This window comes from Trachemys scripta, chromosome 15 (assembly GCF_013100865.1).
Source record: "Trachemys scripta elegans isolate TJP31775 chromosome 15, CAS_Tse_1.0, whole genome shotgun sequence".
In the NCBI taxonomy this organism is placed as follows: domain Eukaryota; kingdom Metazoa; phylum Chordata; order Testudines; family Emydidae; genus Trachemys; species Trachemys scripta.
In genome coordinates this window covers 21,195,344-21,217,088 of record NC_048312.1, presented here as the reverse complement: position 1 = coordinate 21,217,088, position 21,745 = coordinate 21,195,344, and the positions used below count along the sequence as shown (strand labels likewise).

The window sequence follows — 21,745 nt, the reverse complement described above, 5'->3', positions numbered from 1 at the left end:
CTCTTCATTTAATTCATCTAAGTGTATTGTAATTACCAGTGCATGTCCGATTCCTATTAGATGACATTTTTTTAAAATTTCATCTCCTGCCATTCACGTACCTTGCTGTCACCTAGTTTCCTCAACTGGATGACTATGAAAAGTATCATTTTACATATACAATAGCCACTTCGGGTAACTTTAAGCTTCTTTTTTGTTTGTTTTTTTTAAAGTTCATCTCTACAATTTGCTATGTGCAAGGAAGGATGGGGGGTGGAGGGGGAGAAGCAAATCACATTGGAATGTTTACTTAAAGGTTTTATTAAACGACCCCTTTTTAAAAAATGAGACAATCCTACCACAGGTCTGGGTTGGTTTCTAACGTTCAGCAGCTATATTTATTGCTGGACGGTCCAGTCTACACTGAAATGTGGTTAGATTTTAAATCCCTCAGAAACCTAACTTTGAATGAAAATGCTGCCCCCTCTCTACTAGCCCTTGCGTTGCGTTTATTGGAGCACTGGGGGGCCTGTTGTATCCCCCACTGCGCACCCGCCCCTGTATGCTGGGGGGTGGGACGAGAGCTCAGGCCCTTGGCCCTGTAGCGTTTACAGGCGATGTACCAGGGCCCCAGCGCTGGTCCTGCAGCGGGTGTTGTCCCGGGGCGCAGCCCACGGGCGCCGCGTGTCCGGCTGAGGGCGCCTGGCCGGGGGGCGTGGGCGGGGTGGGGCCCCGAGCTCCTCCCCGCGGCCGCTCCCGGCGCCGCTTTGCTCGGCGGTGGCTGTTGGCATCGCTGGGACTCGGAGCCCGGCCGGCGCCAAGGCAGCCGATGCCCGCCCTCGGGAGGTACCGCGCGGGCGCTTAGCCGCGGGGCTCGGGCTGGGGCGGCTCAGCCTCCCGGGGGGGGGGTTCTCTGGGGACCGCAGCGAGCTGCCCGCGGGGCGCCCTCTAGGCAGGGCAGCTAATGACCGGCTCCCCACAGCTGGGCTCACGCCGGCCCCTGCCCTCGCGGGGACAGAGGGCAGGGGCCTGTTCCAAAGCCGGGGGTAAGCAGGACGCGGGGTGGGGGCTGAAGGAGGCAAAGCGGCGGGATTGGGGTGGGGGGCGCAGCAGCACAGCACATTCTGCTGGCCCCTGAAAAGCGTCTGGAAAAGAGGTTTGAAAAGTGCTGTTCCAGACCCATCCAAACACCGTGGTGGGCTTCTGCCTGTGTGTCACGTAACAGCCGGAGTCCCCTCGCTTCTCCTGCTGGCATTAGCTTAACCACTCTGCCATGCCCGGGCCTCGGTGGGGTGTGTGCTAGGCCTGTTAGCTGTGTAAGAAGATGAGGCGTTTTTAATCCTACATTCATGGAGTTTTCGCAGCTGCATTTGTATTTAGTGGCTATCACTTGGGAAATCCATAAGCCTCCATCAGAACAGTATTAGCTGTCTGACCCCACAGGTGTTGTAGGGGACTGTTCCTGGCCCACAGCATGTGGAACCTCCAACCACTGGACATGCACCACACCACTCTTTCACAACTTTGAACATATTCAAAAACACAATTTCAGACGTGCATTCTGTTTGAATCGCTGTGGACTCATTTAGGATGACTTTTTCCTCCCACCTGCTTTTTTTTTTTTTTTTTAAGTGATGCCTTTATTTGCTTTTGGCTTGTATTTTAGTTTTCACCTATTGTTTGCAAGCTAGGAAATTCTTTTTAAGGTGACTTGTCCAAGGACAACTGGGATCGACAGTGTGGTTGTCTGATGATAAAGTGTTTGTCCTGATTATTTTTGGAGCCAAAATGAGTTATTAAAATGAATCTGTGGAATGGATTTGCATGTCCCTCTCTCAAGGACAAGCTGCTGAGCCAATCAGCACTTAAAATTCCTCTGTGTGCTGAGGGCCTGATCCAGTGCCCCTTGGAAGTCAGTGGAGAGATTTCAGTGGCTGTTGGATTTGTTCCTGTCTGATTTAAGGTTGAAAATGAAAACTGGACTCCCAGTTCAGAACCACTGTAAATGCAACTAGGGTTTTGTCTTCACTGGGGGGGGAGGAAGGGGGAGCATTTTTAACCCTTGTTAAGCTAACCTGTATTAAAATCTTGGTGAAGAGAAGGTTGTTGTAGTTTTAATTCATGTTAATTAGTCAGGGTAAACTCAACAGTAGAATTTCCTAATCTTCAAGCAATAGATTAAAAATAAAATATAAAACTAATGCTAAGCAGCCAAATAAAGGCATCATTTAAATAAAAAGGTTGGGGGAAGAGGAGGGAGAAGACTTAAGCATGGGCCAACAATGATTAAATGCTAGGGTTTACCTTGACCAGCTAATATGTTTTAAAACCTACAACTGCCTTGTCTTTGCTAGGATTTTAACACAGATTAGTTAACAAATTTAAAAATACACCCTTTTCCTCATCAAGAAAAGGCGTACGGCTTTGTCGTCACTGCAGTAAAAAGTGTGTGCTTAAATCAATGTAGTTACCTCAGTGTACAATCCTAGTAGAGACTAGGCTCTGAAGTTTTCACCTCAGTGAAGTTTTAAACCTCAGTGAAACCCAGCTAGCTACATCGAGGTAAAAACTACCCGTGCGTTATCTCCACTAGGATAATACAGTGAAATGGCCAACTTGATGCAAAACCACACCTTTTTTGCAGTGAAGGCAAAGCCTGAGGGTCAGCAATGGATGACTTGCCCACATGGTCTAGAGATCCAGTGGTTCTCAAAGCCGGTCCGCCGCTTGTTCAGCGAAAGCCCCAGGCGGGCCGGGCCAGTTTGTTTACCTGCCGCGTCTGCAGGTTTGGCCGATCGCAGCTCCCACTGGCCGCAGTTTGCTGCTCCAGGCCAATGGGAGCTGTGGGAAGGGCGGCCAGCCCATCCCTCAGCCCACGCCCCTTCCCGCAGCTCCCATTGGCCTGGAGCGGCAAACTGCGGCCAGTGGGAGCCACGATCGGCTGAACCTGCGGATGCGGCAGGTAAACAAACCGGCCTGGCCTGCCTGGGGCTATCCCTGAACAAGCGGCGGACCGGCTTTGAGAACCACTGGTGTGGTCTACTTAGCTAAACTCTTTTTCTGGCTCTTAGCCAGTTGCAGTCTATCCCAGGGGTTCTCAGACTTTGGTGCACTGCGACCCCCTTCTGACAACAAAAATTACTACATGATCCCAGGAACAGGGACCGAAGCCTGAGCCCACCCAAGCCCCACCACCCAGGGGAAGGGGCCAAAGCCAAAACCTGGGTGGTGGGGTTCGGGCTTTGGCCCTGGGCCCCAGCAAGGCTAACGCCAACCCTGGCAACTGCATTAAAACGGGTTCACGACACACTTTGGGGTCCCAACCCACAGCTTGAGAACCACTGTTCTATCCTATCCTTCTAGAGGAGCATATATGGCTAATTCCTAATAGGTACTCCTTCCAAAGTTCAGTGTGCAGAGCAGTTACCACTTGATGGCATTTACAAGAATACAAGAGACCAGTGAATCAGCTACAAGTCACTTGTCCCTGTAATTTATTGCACTGTGGAATTCTAGGTGCTCCAAGTCAGTGTTTTTCTAATGGGCAGTAAGTAACTTGATCTCACCTATCCGGACTGAGGTTTTAGTTATTCCATTCTGCTAGGTAATTAGATTTTGCACAACCTGGTCGGTGGTTATAATTATGTAGCAGACTAAGTGTTTTGGGGGAGGAGCATTTTTATAAATAATTATTTTCAAGATCCCACATATTCAATGTATTTGCTCTCTTTAACTTCTACTGATGCTCATTTGCCCTGTATTTTAGCAAGAAAGGGCTTTTGCTCTCTAAGTTGGATGGTTACAAAGTGTTCCACTGTCTTGTCATTTGGAGCAAGTCACTGCACCTCCCTGTGCCTTAGTTTTCCCACTTGCAAACCTGGAATGCTTCTTGTCTTACAGGAGGACCGAGAGGCTTAATTACTCTTTATAATTTAAGAAACTCAGGTAGAAAGTCCTATAAAAGTGCAGTGAAGTATTTTAACATATAGTATAAGGGAGAATTAGAAGGTAGCAATGTGTCTTGATATGGAGGGGAGTGTTCGTCTAGCAGCTCAAACATCAGATGCTGTTTCTTTGTTGCATAGAAGAGGTGTCCGGAGGAATGTAAGCATGAAGCGGTTCATGGCACTGCTTAATAAAAATAAAACCAAGGACACTCCACAGGCCAAGCTGCTGGATCTAGCAGGACAACTCTGCCGCGATCTTCAGAGCATGTCTCCCAGCCTGGAGAAGCTGGTTGAGGCAATGATGGGGTGCAAGCTTCAGGAATATTTCCTCACCAACATCAATGTAGTCCGAGCCTGTGTGCTTGTCCATATCCACAGGGGTCAGCATGAGACAGCCTGCAGACTCCTGGAGGTAGGAATGTGTTCTTGGTCACTTCAGTGAAACTACAGGGAGGGCAGGAAGTGGTGTTAGAAAAGCTATGATAACCTACATGTCAGGGGTCAGAACGTCAGTGCTTACAGCAACAACAAGTAGGAGACTAGCCTGTTGGGGTCCCTGAGGAGTTTGAGGGAGGGGTATAGAGTGCTGAGCTCTGTAGGGAAATCCTGGACAAAACATGTTAGTAAAAGAAAGCAATTTTTGGAATGTAAAAGACTCCAGGGACCACACAAGTGCAATTCCCATTGGAATTGGGATCCTTCTTGTGCTTAAAGCTCACCATGTCCTTAAGTGTCTTGCTGAATCAGGTCCTGAGTGCTCAGCCCCTTGTGGGATTGAGCCCATGGGTGGGATGGTGTGAGGAAGCTTGGGCTGCCAGTGATCGTGCTGTGTGTGTTCTGCGGAGAGAAGAGCCTCTGTTTCCAGAGCTGTCGGCTTAGGACCATTCACCAGGTCTACATTCACCGTTGTTTTTTTTAAAAAGCAGTAGGTACATAATGAGCTTTTTTCTGGCATGAGGTGTCCTGTGCAGGTTTGAGGAGTAATAGTGGGCCATGCAAAAGACTCATACCTTTGGGGAAGGCTACCAACTCCGCTGATCCAGTGTGAATCCCTTTGAGTACGTTTCAGGATGCTGAGGGTTTTTTCCCCTCTGTAAAAGTCATTGGTTGACTGTCTGGAGAGGGTGTGCTCAGCCCTGCCATTGTCTTAGTGTTGCAGGGCGAAAGAAAAGAAGGAGCTGGTGCAACTTTGGAATGAGATCCACTACCACAAAGTCATGGAGAAACATCACACAGATTCCCTGACACCGGTGCAGAAATTCCGGTGCAGGAAGAGGTACCTTGGCAGTGGGATGATCTGGTGCTCTTCCTTTACTGTGATTTGGGGGTGTGGTGGATGAAAACTAAAAGGCTGTATTCGCATCCTAAGATGGACATTTCTTGGGGAACAGGTTTCACCGTTAACTTGAAACTTTGGCCTACTCCTGTTGCAATCAATGGCAAAACCTCCATTGAGTTTAATGGCGCAGTTTGGGGACCTTGGTGATTATCCTTTCTTTTTTGCACAGGAATCCTCCACCAGTTTCCCTCTGTCCCGAAGGCATAAAGAATCGAAACTATCCAGAAAAAGTGCGCCAAAAGCTGCACAGATTTGCTGCAAACGTGACCATGAATCCAAACAAGAATCAGCGGGTATATGCTCTATGCTACAGTGTTACTCAGGCTGTTGCTGAACGTTGCCTTGCACAGGAACAGCAGCAACTTCTGTGATCAAGGCTCCATAAATGTTTCCAATCTAACCCCTTGTTTCAGTCAGTTTTTGGACTGAAGTTTCTCATGTTTGATCATTGCCCAAAGGGGTGTGCGTTTTAATATTTTTTTAAGCTTAAGCAAAAGAAACTCAGTTGTTCTATGGAGCAAAGAAGTGGGAGAAAATGTCTTCCCTGTTATAATAGTGTTTTAACAGCTCTAATGTTGAATTGACTGGGTGAAATTTGGCAGGGAAATACCTCTCACTGAGAAGCACTGTCGGTGTTCTGGTGCTAACTGGTTGTGATTTGACTGAGTTATAACCCATTTAAAAGTGCACTGAGTTTTCTTGCTAGACTTGTAAAGTTTGCAGCCAAGATAGTCAGCCCTGTGCATATGTGCATCTAGCTTAGCTGGACAGAGACAAATGTAGTGAAAGTGGCTGAATGAGCCAGGACTTGGCAGGAATCCTTGTCTGATTCACTGTTCTATAAGGTAAAAACTGCAGCACTCCTAACATTTTAACTCAAGGGGCTCCCTCCTTCAAGCCCCCAAGGTGTATGGGGAACAGGTGATTCTGGGCATGTTTAGCTTAGTTCTGCATTGTGAAATTTGTGGGTTTTTTTAAATATTTTTCATTAAAACAGCAGCAACTTACAAAAATCTGTGTTAAGAAAATGCTAAGGTTGCTCAGTTAAGCACTTAAAAGTCAGGAAATGACAATGGAAAGTAGCACACTAGACCATAACTTTGTCCTGTTGTGTGTGGGCATTATGATATATGATCATGTAATTTATCAAGTAGCTTAATATAATAGATAATTTTTCTACAGCCTTAGATATGTGCATGTGTACTACTTTGAGTCTCTTAAAGTTATTTTATGCAATGCACACAACAAGCCATTCTTACACAGTATTCCACTGATAAAATATAACAACCTAGAATAATAGTGAAATTTGCTAGCATGTATAAGGCCCCCAAGTTTGTGACTAAATTAGCTTTGTAGTTAACTTCCTTGTTCCCTGAATTACACCCCAGGAAGGTTGCACTTCTGATTTGAAAAGAAAATATATAATACATGTATGTTGACTAAATTATTAAACTACTTACTTGAGAGAGAGAAAAATCTATTATATAAATAGCCAAAATCAATAAAGACATAGTTTCATTATCACAATGATAATATAGTAAGTTTAAAAGTATGAAAATATATTACAAGATGTTACACATGTATCTAACAAAAAAAATGTTATACTGTATTTAATTAAAGAGTACAGTAATGAATATATACAAGGGAGAAGAGTAAAGGTTACATGTGCAACCTTAACTGTGGCATTTCTGGACTTTTGATTGTTTAAATCAAATGTTCTCTTAATGTATTTTTTTAATGTAATAGATTTTAACACAATAGATTTTAAAGACCTGTCATAGATTATTTTTTAAGGCCGGAATGGACCATTATGAGAGTTTAGTCTGCATAAGGCAGGCCATAGAATTTCACCCAGTGATTCCTGCGTTGAGCCCAATAATTTGTGTTCCACTGGTAAATTACCTTCACTTTTAAAAATGTGCTTATTTCCATTAGTTAGTTATTTATATCAGTTAAATTACAAATAAGGCAAAAACCCATTGGTATTCTTGGGATTCCCTTTCTCAAATAGGATGTCAAGGGAGAATTAACTTTTTCTGTTCTCTTCCTCTTTATGAGCTGATCAATCAGTGGGAGTGATGCATGTTTTCCAAGGACCTGCATGAGGGTCTGGAAGCTCATATTGTCAGATTGCTTTTGGAAACTGGAGGGACGAGTATGGTTATTTAGATGTGGTTTATTCTTTTTCCCCTGGTTACCTGGATTTGCAGGAGGGTTTGGCTCAGGATATGAACCTGCAGCCAAATCAGGTCTATAACTGGTTTGCCAATTACCGTCGTCGTCAAAAAACCCGGCTCAGTCGGCTGGAAAAGCTCATCAGTTCAACCGATGAGGAGCCTTCAACTCACCAAGCAAAACATCAGCCTGATAATGGATCCTGCATTCCACAAGCTGCAGGTTGGTCTCCTCCCAGTGGGCTTGGGATATGGTCCAGCAAAAGGAAGCCTGTTTTAGTATCACCTCATGATAAGCAGAGGGGCACTATTAGCTACCCCTGCTTCCTTGGGATCAGTAACTCAGCATTACTGAATCAAGCAGACATGGCAGGATTATGCTCTGGTACACAGGCCTCCTCTCTGCGCTGTTAGAATAATAGAATCATAGAATAATAGGGTTGGAAGAGACCTCAGGAGATCATCTAGTCCAACCCCCTGCTCAAAGCAGGACCAATCCCCAACTAAATCATCCCAGCCAGGGCTTTGTCAAGCCTGACCTTAAAAACCTCTATGGATGGAGATTCCACCACCTCCCTAGGTAACCCATTCCAGTGCTTCACCACCCTCCTAGTGAAAAAGTTTTTCCTAATATCCAACCTAAACCTCCCCCACTGCAACTTGAGACCATTACTCCTTGTTCTGTCATCTGCCACCACTGAGAACAGCCAAGCTCCATAGCGCCATCCTCTTCGGAACCGCCCTTAGCCATCAGTGGGTGGAAGTAGGGAGTTTGTATCAGTCACCTTCTCCCTGCAATCAGGGCAGCACTCTGTTCCTGTTGGGCATCATTTTTGACACAGTGGGTGTCAAAAGGGTTATAGCAGAGTTGCCCCCTACTGCTGCATCCAACTGTTACCGTGGTAGACACCACCCTGGAGAGGGTATAGCAGGTGTCACGGCAGTTGACAGTGCTCATGCATTGGTGAAGTTGGCATCTGGTTCCTTCCAACCCCACACCTCCATGGATGTAGCATGTCACTTTCCTAATGTCTTGCCCTTCACCAGCCTAGCAAGTGAAAATCCGAAGGTTGCACCTACATCGCTCACACTACCCAAATGCCTTGTCAAGGTTGGACTGGGTACAAAGCGCCAATCTAGATCATGAATTCTAAGAGTTGCTAGCAACACAATAATAGTTTATAAGTAGAGGAATTCTGCTCCCCAAGCTAGGAAGTGGGGCAGCCCAGTGCAGACATGTGACCCTGGACCTGCAATTCACTCCAGTAAAACTCAGTACAAAACCTGAGCATTTCCATTCACCCTTCCAGGGTCATCACCAGAATTCAGTCATTAATAATGATGGGGAGAGCCCTGTTGTATTTGCCCACTAGCACTAACCTCCGTTAGTTTCCTTTCGGCGTCACAACTGTACTGACCCTAGGGCTCCCAGGAGTCTTGTGCCACCTGCCCTGTTCTATGTCTTGCAGACGCATTTCATGCAGGCGTTGGCTCAGAGCAGAAAGAGATTACCCTTGTGCCCTGTGGTCCGGGGTGGGAGCAGTCAGCTGCGGGTCTGGACTGTTCTGCTGATGGGACCTTTTCAAAGTTGCTGGAATCCAGGTGATGTATGAGGGAGTCTCATCATTATAGCAGAAGTGCAGTGACTGTGTGACTTTAACCTCCCTCACAGGACTGACATTCCCTTCAAGCTGGCAGTGCCCAGTGAGACCAGTTTGGAGCCTTGACTCCTTTCATAGATGGGAGTGATCAGTGCCCCAAAATCAGCTGCAGCCATTCTGAGCAGCTGGCACAGACTCCCCATCCCCCCTGGACTGGTGCTCCGGGGTTCAGTTGGCAGTGACTCCTTTCTAGGAGAGAGGGGGCTAGGGGTAGAGCTGCTATAGGTACTGAGCAGCTCTCTCTCCCATTAAGAGATGATGATGCTCTTAGTAGAGCAGTAAAGTCAAGCCTCTCATTCACTGCATCACTATAGCTTTCTGCAGAGCAGTGAGTTACAGGAAATGAGGTCAACTAAAACTTCAGTGACCCCTCTCAGCACGGAAGAGCCAACAGCTTTCTGCACGAAGGCTGAGCACGGAATAAGCCTTAGCTCTGCCACCATGGAGACCAGACAGACGTCAAGTTACACTGCCACTAGCCCCTGGCTGGAGAACTTTGTCCTGTGCTCCTGTGGCTCGCTTCCCTTCCAAACAGAACCTCTGGACGCAAGGCAGCCAACTCCCAGTGCAGAAAGCGTCTCCGGCACGAGCAGCCAGTGCCCCCTGTGGAGCCCTGGCACAGCAGGTTAGTGGAACTGCCCTCTGTTCAGAGCCATTGTTGGTTTGAAAACGCCTTGATTTTTTGTCTTAGACCTTCCTGCTTCCACAGGCAGCCTCCTCTGTCTAGTGACAAGCAGGGGAGCTGGGCTTAACCTGAGCGCTTGTGTCCTGCTCCCAACAGGTCAGGGAGCAAGTCTGAAAATCTAGACCACTGGACTTGGCCAGGGTTTATTTTTACCCCTGTACCTCTTTGCTCAGGCTGCAGGCCCTCCAGCCACTTCTGTGAGGCCACGCTTACCCCTTAGCTGCTCCTCTGGCCAACTCCCTTCAGCTGTTTGCTGTTCACCTAACTCGGCTACTGGCTTTTAAATATTTAAACCCCCTTGATTCTCAACAGCTGAGTGCTGCTTGCACCCTTTTTCACTTTCTTTTGTCCTTACTTGCTCCTCCTTGTCTTTCGGACCTCTCCCTTCCTTTCCCCTGCCTTCTCACTCGCTCCATTCTGTCCCACCCCATGTAGTTCACTGATCCTGCAGCTTCCCCTGTCTTCTCCCCCTTCTCTGGAATGGTCTCATTTGAACACATTAGTTCATGTCTCCAGAGCCGAGAAGGGAAGTTGGATGGAAGCAGATGGGGAGAGGAGCAGCCAGTTGTGCAGCGGCTAGGTGCCAGCTAATTACTGCGGCTGGCCATAATTGCGGGTGTGGGATTGTGGTGCGTCTGTCACGCAGCCTCTGATGAGGAAGGCTGGGTTTGTGGGCTGAGCCTTGTTATCTGTAGCTCTCTTAACATTGGCATTTACTCCAGCAGGTGTCAGAGCTTCTATGAGCAGGGTCCCTCGAGGTGGCTGTATAGAGACCAGTTCAGAAAGCTTCAGTCACCAGGCAGATTTAAAGATTGACAGTTTCGTGCTTAGAGAAGGACAGCTAGGGTCCCTGGAAGCCATTCTTCCCCACAGGTAACAGGAGCGGAGGACACAAGTGAGAATGGAGTTCTGTGCTCAGTCCTTTCCCTGGTCTCCAGCCTCCCTGCCTTTCAGTAGGGCTTAGGGAGCAATGTGATGATACTTCCCACGCCGGGGGCCTGATTCTCCCACTGCCTTGGCTTTGGCCTTGTATTGACGTCTTCATCTGTGCACAGGGGTGTGAAATGCTACATAATTGCACTCATTGTGTGCAGCGTAAATGGCTCCACATGGTGCAGGGCAAAGGAGAATCAGGCCCCCAGTCTTGTACAAGAAGGGACAAATCCATCCCACCCAACCCTATCTGAACTGGGTTCAGCGTCTGAACTGCTTGGCCAGCTTGTTTCTAACAGTGAATGCCACCCATCCTGACTGTGATGGGCCCATCCTCAATCCTGACAGCTGGGTCTATGGAGCCTGTGAATCAACCTGAAATAGCTTTTGGAGATGCACAGCATCAGGACAAGATTGTTCCATACAGCAGGCTATCAGAGGTGGCAGCCCCGGAACTCCAGCTGCGCTGTCTGTCTCTTTCTGCGCCAGGTTTTCTATCAGATGTTTCATGGTTGCAGGTTTCCCCCTGGAGGTTTTGCAGCTCATGGGATGCAAAAATGCCCTGGTACCATCATGATGTTACATAGCAGTAGATGCCACAGAGCAAATATCATGAAGTTGCTTTTGTTTGCTTACCTGCAGGACAAAATAGAAGCAGCAACCTCCTATCCCAGCCCTTCTCCTCCATTCTTTCTACCATTTGTGTAATAATGACATTATCAAGCACTATGTAATTAATTCTCACAGAAGTCCTAGTAGGTAGGTAAGCATTATTATCCCCATTTTATAGGTGACAATACCGAGGCATGGAGAGGTTATCTGACTTGCCAAGGGCACAAAGGGAGTCAGTGTGAGGGTTGGGAATAGAACTCAAAACTTCTCATTCCCAGTCCCCTGCTGAAACATCTTGACACTTTTCCTGTCTTCCCCAGTTGGTCTGGTGCTTGCAGCTCGTGCCAGGACTAGCATTTCAAATATCCTATACTGGGTGGTTTGGGATTGCCCAGGCCTGGGGATTGTAATAGACATAATGGGGAAGGGCTGCAGGCTGAGTTCTGGGATTCACAGTCTTAAATAGCAACTAAAGTTCAAGAAGGATCATAGAGGAGCTGCTAGTGACGTTCTGGCTGGATTTAAAACCGTATGTTCTGTTTCTAGAATGAATCATATTTATTTTTAAAATATGTACTGCAATTGGGGGAAATGTATGGTAAATGTCTCCTTGTTTCAGTATGTGATGTGGGTACATAACCAATATCAAGAAGCTGCATGCCGTCCCTCCTTATCATACTCCTGGCAGTGGTAACCCTTGCTGATTGCAAGGACACCTAGTCATGAGGACAGAGTGTTTCCTCTTCTCCTATCCCTGCTGTGACTGCTGCACATTGACTTATTACCTGCCTCAGTTTCTCCCTGGAGGGTCCTGAAATTGGCACAAGATTTAGAATTTTCAAAAGTGATGTGGGCATTTAGGGACCTGAGTCTCATTAAAATGGGACTTAGGGGCTCCTTAGTCATTTAGATGCTTTTGAAAACGTTACCCATGGAGACTGGAAGACACAGAGGATTGTCCTTAATTGTTATGGGCTAGACCTCTAATCAGTGGACATATTTGTGCTTGGTGTAACCCCCACTGTAACCCCAGCTAATCTTTGCCTCAGAGGAAAAGCTCCGGTTCTTTCCACTCAGTAATAACAACAGTAAATAATAATAATATCGCACTTAGCTCCTTCCATCTGAGGATCTCAGATATTAATGAAAGGAGCCTCTCAAACACCCTGTAAGGGAGGTCAATGGCATTGTCCCCACTTTACAGATGAGAAAAATGAGGCCTAGAGAGGGACATGACTTACCCAAGGTCACATGCTGTCAGTGCCTGGAATGGACTTCCAACTGCATGCTCTCACTACCAGATCACCCTCTGTCCCTTACTGGTTGGTGACAATTGCAGGGGCAGATCTAGAAGTCAACCGAGGGAGCCTCAGTCTGCTTTTGTCTCATTGTAAAGGTGCTCACCCTGACTGGTCTCGGCCTGAAAGCTCATTAGAACAACTCCAGTAGATTTCCTGCATCTGTTCAGAGTCTGTCTTAAGCCCCTGGACTGTATCCAAATCCGGCTTTGTGATTTGCAGGGCCCAGGGCTGCAAGGAAGGAGTGTGGGGGAGGAATCGGACTATCTGGTCGTGCTGCTGAGTGGCACGAGTTGTGTCCAGCTAGTAAACTGTGGCTCTGTGTGGGGCCCCAAGCAATGGCCAACCTTGCTGTGTCCTCCTTGCTCCTCTAGTTGGAGTGGGTGAAATTTGGCACAGCTCATGATTCATGCAGAGCAAAACTCCCTAGTGTTGGGCATTTGAAACAAAAGCCCACTCACCTCCATGGAGCAAGAAAACCTGGATTTTCCAGAGATCATATTGGTTTAGGATGTACAAATGCTTCAATACTCATTGCAAATTGTGGATCCTGCCTGCATTGTTGGGACCCTAACTCAGGCTGCTGGGAATGCTTCTAGCAATGGGTCCTCTGCTCTGCATCTGCTGTAAGCTAAGTGACAGTGAGGAGCGTTGCTGGGAGCAGGATGGACAGCGCTGCTAACACAGCAGGCAGGATCTGGAGGTACCTCTGAGACTTTGAGATGGTTATGGAGAGAAAGGGAGAGATGCGTTCATCCCATCTGCCAAGCCCCCTCCCTTCCTTGGCCTAGCACCTGTGGCTCTGAGCATAGCCAGCATTTCTGTTCTGACCTTTGGGAAAGCCCAGATGTGAAGTCTGGATGAGGGGTAAGCTGCAGGCTGAGATCTGAGACTCTCAGCTAGAGGCCTTGAAAGACTGTAGAGACGGCACTAAGGATGTTTTGGTTAGTTCCAAAGGCTGTGTGTTTTGACTCTAAAATCATTGTTTTTATCATATTCTCCAGGATAGACACAATCCTTGGTAGATGTCTCCTTGTTGTAGAGTGTGTTCTGGGTACATAAGCAAAATCAGGAATTTATGTGCCAGCCCTCTTTAGCACTCCTGGCACTGACAATGCTCTCACTGCAGGATCTGTTTAATCATTCTAATAAGGGTGGGGAGGGGGCGTGGGTTTACGTAGTGCTCACCCGTATGTGAACAGAAGCTTCTCCTGCAAATGTCCCTCCAGACCCGCTGCTGGGAGGCTAAAGTAAATGGTGCATGATTGCAAAAGGAACACGAGGAGGTCCCAGGTTCTTATGTGAGCTAACTTGTTCTGATGGTTTTTCCAGTTCCCCTCAGGCTGTGCTTGGCAAATCCCAGTGCCCACCAGTTTCCACATCCCATCTGGAGGAAATCCAGGCCTTGGGACACAGCCAGGTAAGAGAGTGCACTCAATCTACAAAGGAAGAGACCTCTGGAGCGTAATCCTCTTCAGAGGGAGATGGAAGATGTGAAGTAGAAAGTAGGGGGTTTCTTTAAGGATCATCATGATGGGACAGGTAACAACAGCATATCCCATTGCTGACGTTCTTAGGATGTGCTGAAAAAATGCATGCAAGTGTTCTATTTCCAGGCTCTCCCACCAGAGGTAGGTCCCCTCCCCTGACCAACATTTTCAAATGTGGCTGCCTAAAATTAGTCACCCAAATTGGTATAAGCACATAACTTAGTGCTTTGATTTTGATAGGTGCTGAGCACTCATAATTCCCATTCATTTTCAGAAGAGCTCAGCACATTCAGTGCATGTTGGGTGCTGGGCTCTTTTGAAAGGGGGTGCTGAACTCTGTATAGGAGCTGAGCTCGTCAGAAAATCCAGCCTTCTTTGCAAGGGAGCCACCTAGTTATTCCAGCCACAGCCTTTTACAAGGTGGTATTTTCTTTAGGAGATTGAGCGTTGAATGTCTAAGGGTTAATTTCCACTGGCTTTCTCCCTCAGTACAGGTGGGATTTATCTCTTGTGAAAGAAATGTCTTTAGCTCCTCCCTCAGCCATGACATCATGTCCTGTCCTATAAAAGAAAGTGAAGATATTGGTACATTTTTGAGTGTTTCTTTTTGAGAACTGTGTGACTAGTGTTCTCCTTTCTCCTTTACTATTCCCTTGATTCCTGTGTCCCTTAAAGGTCTTGGATCCTATGTAAGGCAGGCTAGCCTGGCTCTGACATTCATGCGCATGGACTTGGATATTTAGGGCCACTGCCTGTAATCTCAGGATATTTACAGTGTGATAAGATTTCTTCCTAAGAAGAATATAGACTCCTTCAGTGCTGTCCATTGCTTACTGGCTTTTGCATGCTCAGAGGCAAATCCTTGAAATGGGAATAGCCGGTGAGCGATTTGGGTCTCTGACTGAGAAGCCCCTGTTGCTCAGTCCCATTATTTACTCATAGAATCCAGTAGGCATTCAGGCAGGATTAGCTCCTGGTGGCATATTAAAGATGTTGATTCATGTCATAGCAATTCTTCTCCTTTTAATGCTCAGAGACCTCCCTCTGCCCCAAGGTCTCCAAACCCAATCTAGGCAAGTTGTCAGAGGCCAATTCCCTGGACAGTGTCCACCAAGTACTAGAGAGGGATTTTCTTTCACGTAAATTGCTTATCTAACCCTCATTAAATTAAACATGTGTCACTGTAGCTGCTGATCCAGCAGCCCGTATTCTTACAACATATCATTTAACTCACTGTTTATGCACAATGTAGGAGGTCTGCACAGAACTGTGTATAGCTAACCACCCTAGATTGTGCATGCTTAAATGGTGTGCACCTTCTAACAGCAGCTGAATGGTTTGAATTAGGGATGTAAAATATTAAATGGTTAAACGGTTAACCGATAAGTGTTAGTCTCACTATTAATATATTGCAGTTAACATTACGTTGGGGCTGGGAGGGGTGGGGGTGTCACATAATGGGATGGGGCTGCAGAAGCGGAACTTTCCCAGCCTCTGAGTTCTAATGATCCTATGACAACTCAGTTGTCACTGGCCAGGAAGGGAAGGGAGGGGACGCTTGAGGCTCCGCCCAAGCTGTTGGCATGACCCGATGTGTGAGCGTGTGACACTGCCTCATGGTGCCACAGCCTGTCCCTGGCCCCCTAGCCACACAGTTCAGACAGCTGCAGCCCATGCCCCCTCAGGAATCTCTATGTGCTTGGCATGGGTGTGTCTGGGCACCCAGCCCCACTGTCCCCATGGCTTCCCGCGGCTGCTGTACAGGCTGGGGTTCTGGGGATCACTGCCTCCATTGGCACACCCCCTCCTGCTGGACTGTTTGCCATGTGTCTGCAGCGGCTTTCAAGGGACCCAGTCAGGTCAAAAATAATATAATTAAAGCACAAATCTTCACTTGGGTGCCAGTACTAGGCTAGTACGGCCTCTGAAAAATGACAAAGATAATATATACGTGGGCTATATTGTGAACTTGTTAACGATGAAACCGTTAACCGATATAACCGATATTTTAATAGTTTAAATAGGTACTTTTAAAAACAATATTTACATCCCTAGTTTGAATCTATTCTCCCAGTGTCATTAGCATTTTAGATATGACATTCATTACAAAATGTTTCTTACTGTCCCTGAAAAGGGATTTTTCCCCCCCGTAACAGCCATCTTATAGAAGCAGAAAGCAATGCTGCAACAGGAAATAGTAAACAAAACAAACAAGTTAGTTTCTTTACTAGGTGACCTGCTTTTTAACACTGCTTTTTAAGGCAGCAACATCCCCGAGGATGGCAGCAAGAAATCCAGTGTGCTGAGAGCTGTGTGACACATTTCTGAATTGGATGATAATAAACAGTACAACCTAAGAAATTTCCATCTGACATCCATCTGGAACTACCTGTCACGTTTATATCTTGGCCTCAGATTTACTGGTGTAGAGAGCACTTAGCGTCAGTTTCTGTTTTTCTTATACTGATATAATCTGCTGGAACAAATGTTTTGAAAAGATATTTTAAAATATCTGTTAACCCTATTGTGGGAGGCAGCTGCAGCTCTGAAGACAGTAACAGAAACACCCTTTGAGCCTCTAAGAGCAGCAGGATGAAGATCTTGGAAAATGACCTTTTTACAGCCATAACATGAACCAGATGAGTAGGAAAGCTTTGGACATTGATGATGAATGAGCCTTTTCTAAGATTTCCAGGGCTCGCAGTCTCTCTGTTGCTAGAGCTTTCACATTTCTCCTATCTGCAAGGGAGACATTGTGGGTAAACAGTTTTTCCCTTTCACTCTCTCACTCTGTGTGATGACTTGCCCTGTCGGTACTCAGGAAATGGAACAAGAATTCCTCTTGCTTTCAGCTCCCTCTGTATGTATACCCCATTGTCACCCCGGTACCCCCCCACACACATCTGTGCTTTCCTATCTCTGCTCAAGAAGGAAAACAGGAGCTCCTCTGCAGATGGTAATTGCATCCTTAAAGGAAGTGTACAATGAAGCTTGTGGTCCTTTATTTTGTCTTTCAGGTGCTGGAGAATCCACTAAGCGATCCCATGACCAGTGACACATTCTGGGCAGCATGGCTACTCTTTGAATTCTCGGTCGGTGGTCGACTGTAACTCGCATAGCAAGACTTTGTATGATGGTCTGCAGTTCTGCAGTGATTGCCCCTTTCTCGCCAAAAGAGGCAGTCAGATAACACAGTGTAGTTAACTGGGAAAGGAGACCTTTTCTAATTGTTACCAAGTTCATTTTGGCTACAGTTTTATCAAGAGTTTCAAAAGTAACAAACAAAAGCAATGCTCCCTGAGGTCCTTGCATATCACAGACTTTAACTGGGACAATTTGAAGCTGCGTAGCCCGTTGCAAGTATTTAGTCACTGGTTCTATGGAAGTTAAATTGTTCAGGTCACCCCGTATTCATAACTGTGTATCTGGACGAGATGGTTCTGGGTCCCTCTATTATTGTTGTTGATGAAGTTGTGTAAAAAGCCCCTCAATTCAAAGGGAGTAAAACCTCAGAAATGTCATCTACAGTGTGGATGCCCTGTGGGTTTGTTAGGGCTGGAGAATTTGGGACCTAGCTGAGCCTTGATACAAAGCTGTCTCCTCTCACCTCTGCAGTTCACCTGTGCTGTGAATTCTGGGGCACTCCAAATCCCATAGTGCCACAGATCGCACATTTTGGAGCACTATAGAATTCATAGCACCCAACAAAACTGTATTATAGAGGATGAGATGGGGAAAGCCAGAGTATCAGGGCCCAGTAGCAGGTGGACCTTGAATTCCCCATGAAGGTCAGAGGAATGGAGAGGGTGGGGACATCTGAATCCTTTCAATCCACACTTAGAATTCCCAACTCCAGCTGGACAGGAGCTCTGCAACTGGTCCTAATGGTTGCCTTTCCCACAGTCTGCAGAAGCCTGAAACTGAAGGCCTGATTCTCTACTGCCTTGCACTTACACCTGTACAAAGTGAATGTAGAACACTGCCATTTTCATTTGGTAGCATATTACATTGACTTTGCGTTTATTTTGCAGGTATACATTGACTGCTTGAGGTGCAGGGCAGTGGAGAAGCAGTCCTTGTATGTCCCTAAGTACCTTGCAAAGCAGCTTTTGGGTTGTGCAGCCCCAGATTCCCTCAGACTGCAGGAGTATGTGACCTCTAATAGAAATTGGTAACTGTATTCAGCTGAAGTCTAATACCTGAATTTTGGGCAAATATCTGAGGCTCCTCACAGCTCTGATCGGAGGAGTACACTGCTAACAATTCCTCTATTCAGATACTTTTTCCCAAACCAGCCTCCAAGCCATCTGCTTCTGCTCCCTCTCCATTGTGTTTTTTTGTTCTATCACAGATCAGGAGCCCTACACTTTTCCTTTTATCTCACCCCGGGGCTAGAAAATGGAAATTGTGAGAGAAATAGGAGAGGGGAGTTCATTTGCACCCAGGCTCAAAAACACTGAGGGGCAGATCATCGTTTAGCTTTTTAAGTATTCACCACAATTGGGTATTTTTTTTTTTTAAAGATTCTGGATCACAAAAGAGGATCCTCCTTTCCCAGAGACCAGGCTTAGGGTTCACTGGTGGAAGGCTGATGTCCACATTGACTCTCTTGTAATGAAGTAAGTTTGCAAATAAAGGTTATGAGTGGACCTCTCTCTCTCTCTCTCTCTCTCTCTCTGGTTCATTTTCCACACAGTAGAATATTATGTGATTATAAAAAGACTTTTAAAAAGCATAATTCCACCAGGCCTCAGGTATATTTGTGCTACTGCGGGGTGTGCAGGCAGCTCACTCAGGAGTCCATCTCTATAGTTCTTACCTAAGTCTCAGTACCTGCGCTGGCATTTGATTGCTTTTTCTAACTTGGTTTCCAAACCTTTTGCATCTGAGACACTTGTGTTTGGAGGGGGCTATATGAGATTGTTGTTGTTTTTTTAATGAGGGGGATTTAGATGAATTGGAGTGTATATGTGGTCAGGAGGGGAGCAGTTATTTGATGCAGTAGAGGCAGAGGGCCTCTTTCAAGTCATTTTGAAATGTGTTCTTCCTATCGTAACAGACTGGCTTTGTGCTGACATTTTCAACACTGGCTAGTTAACCCATCCCTCTCATGTGTAGAATAGTCTTGCAGCATGGAAGGGCTGCCATAGGCCACTTGTCGTTCTTAAAAACTACATAAATAATAAAATGCAGAGAAGAAAATGCTGGTCCCTTTAGAGAGCTGATGTTTCAAAGCAAGTCTCAGTCCTGCTTCCTTCTGCCTCCTGATTGGGTGTGGATCCTGGTCTGCCTTTAGCAACAGAGACAAATATATCCCTCTCCTTCGCAATTGGCTGTAGCATGCTGTCGAGCCATAGCAACAGCGGAAGATGGCTCTGTCTGACAGATACATTGGGCTGCAGTATCTTACAAGAACAATAAAGCAATGGGCACTTCCCTGGTGTCTCTAATGTGCAAGTGGCAAATGAATAAATAAGCATATTCTGGAGGAAATGCTGGAATCTTCACAAGACATGGAAAAATAAGCACGCAGGTCCAGAAACTGCTTATAACCGGCATTTCCAGTGTGAACAAAGGGCTGCATTGTGATCTCAGTGACTCTGGTGTAAAATCCAGAGTTGAAATGGCCTTCTGTTACCCCATTCATTAGGGATCCTGGTAAATGTAGACATAGAACACCAGAGAAGGTATTTTATCATCTACCCCAACAGAATAATCTTCCACTGTCATTATCTATGATACAGTCATTCTGTGGTATGTGATATATATACATGGAACTGTGGAGGGTTCCATGTCACTGTTACTGAAGAGAGATGCCTTGAATTACAAGGAAAATTATGCCTGTGCTGTAGTGAGGCATATTTCTGGCACCTTCCTCTGAAACTGGCCACTGTCAAAGACAGAACACTGGATTAGTAGACCATTTGTCTGACCCAGTGTAGCAATTCCTACGTTCTTATTGATTACAATTAAAGACACCATTTTCTAAGAGAAATAACATGCCAAGGCATGCAGTTGTTTGAGAGATCATACTTCTTGAGTGCTGGAGGCAATTATCCTTTGGTCTCTACCTTAAAACAGCAGTCCACCTTGTACTGTTTTATTTTTTTTAAACTATCAAAGAATTTAGATTTTTTTTTTTTTTTGTGATACAAGAATGAAGCTCAAATCAGCAGAATTCCTGAGGTAGACTTATCTGGAGGCACTGGTAGCTACTCCATAGTGAAATTTACATGAAGATTTGCTCTTAAAGCAGGACTAAAACTGCTCTGTTTCACAGTTTAATTAATTAATTAAGTTTCCAAATTTGGTACAAGTGCTCTTCAGAGGACAATTGAATTTTCTAGGTCGTTTCCCAGATGAAATATTTTATTACTTCTCTTATCTGATCATTTAAGTCTTCGTCTATTGTACCTAACAAATCAAAAAAGTGGGTTCTTCATATTCATCTGCAAGACGCATGAAGTCAGGTGGCTGAAGCAGAACCCCAATCTGACCCCCAGCCAGTCTTTGCATCATGTAGCCTCAATAATATTGAATTTTTATGAGAGACTTTGAGGAGATAAGTGCAGTTGAACAGGTATTTGGAAAAGACATTCTTGCAGAAAGTCTCAGAGGATCTGGCTTTTCATGTTGACCTACTGGGAGCAGAGTGGAGTTCAGAGATATGCTATCGTTTCCCCATCTGTGAGCTGGCCAAGACTGGATCCATGGTGAGGGTATAGAAGAAAAAGCCAGTGAGTCAGCACTGTACATCAGTGACCGCTATTGCTTGATCCTCCCTGCCCTACAAAAAGTGGTGCTGAGAGGAGTTAGTCTTTAAGGGAGAAGGCAGGGAAATTATTTAAATGACATTATCTAGCACTATCTGGGTCAGTATTAAAATCATCCACTTTGCATCTTGCCTTGTTCTAGTTTGCTGTGGTTTACAGCCCAGATATTTTGCTGTGGTTTCCTAAAGGTTTTGCCTGTTGATACAATACAGTCAATAGAAATCACAGGAGTGCAGAACTAAACAGGTTCAGAGTAGCCCAGCCAGGGCAAAATCCTGCCCTGCCTACTGTGGGTGTGCTAGCAGGAAAATGGATGCAAAGAAAACCTTCACCCATGCTACAGCAGGGTAGGATTACAGTCCTGTGCTCCCCTCAGTGCTAGACTAGGACCCAGCTAACACAATGTTGACCCAAGAAGTGGGCTGCACCTGTTTCGGGAATAGCCAGGTCCTTCCCTCCTCCATGCGTATACTGCCATATGTAGCAGGCTGTGGATATGGGTGTATGTGGATATGGGTGTATGTGGTCTTCCTGTTTGGAGCAGCAGTAAGAAGTGCTGCTGAGCATGTCGCTGCTCTGCTCCGTGCCGGCACTGCTATCATTCCTCCACCCTTATAACATGGCACAGCCTAGCAAAGGAAAGATTTCGCTCCCAATTGAAAAAACCAAAGTTACAGCATTTCTGTGTTAAAATGTAAATATGACCCCAGAGAACAAAACCCAGTCTCTGCCTATCCACTGTGTTAAATGATCATGGAAAAAGAGATGGAAATCTGCCATAAGCAACTTCTGCAAATCCTGAGTAGTAGTCACTCTCTGCAACGAGATGAGTGGTTTCCATCCGTTTCCAAACA

General features: G+C 46.1%; 1 protein-coding gene across 8 annotated transcripts; it reads left to right on the top strand.

Annotated features, from left to right (window-relative positions):
• The first annotated feature begins 714 nt into the window (after positions 1-714).
• ANHX (anomalous homeobox) lies at positions 715-18,773 on the top strand. Of its 8 annotated transcripts, none has more exons than XM_034791347.1 (10): positions 715-825; positions 4,065-4,338; positions 5,078-5,202; positions 5,435-5,558; positions 7,476-7,662; positions 8,909-9,041; positions 9,415-9,725; positions 10,511-10,658; positions 13,961-14,048; positions 17,136-18,773. In XM_034791347.1, exons 1-10 carry the CDS (start codon positions 809-811, stop codon positions 17,226-17,228), a joined length of 1,500 nt encoding a protein of 499 aa, XP_034647238.1. In that variant the 5' UTR covers positions 715-808; the 3' UTR covers positions 17,229-18,773. The 8 variants fall into 8 exon arrangements, with proteins under 8 accessions (XP_034647238.1, XP_034647237.1, XP_034647236.1 ...); XM_034791346.1 differs by having other exon boundaries at positions 716-825; positions 4,068-4,338; positions 10,508-10,658; XM_034791345.1 differs by having other exon boundaries at positions 716-825; positions 10,508-10,658.
• Positions 18,774-21,745: the final 2,972 nt, after the last annotated feature.

What these genes read in the sequence shown, in the direction of transcription:
- ANHX (XM_034791345.1), top strand. An exon ending in ATCCAAACAAGAATCAGCGG is followed by an intron (nt 5,559 to 7,475) that starts GTATATGCTCTA and finishes CTGGATTTGCAG; the next exon opens with GAGGGTTTGGCTCAGGATAT. An exon ending in AGGCCTTGGGACACAGCCAG is followed by an intron (nt 14,049 to 17,135) that starts GTAAGAGAGTGC and finishes TTTGTCTTTCAG; the next exon opens with GTGCTGGAGAATCCACTAAG.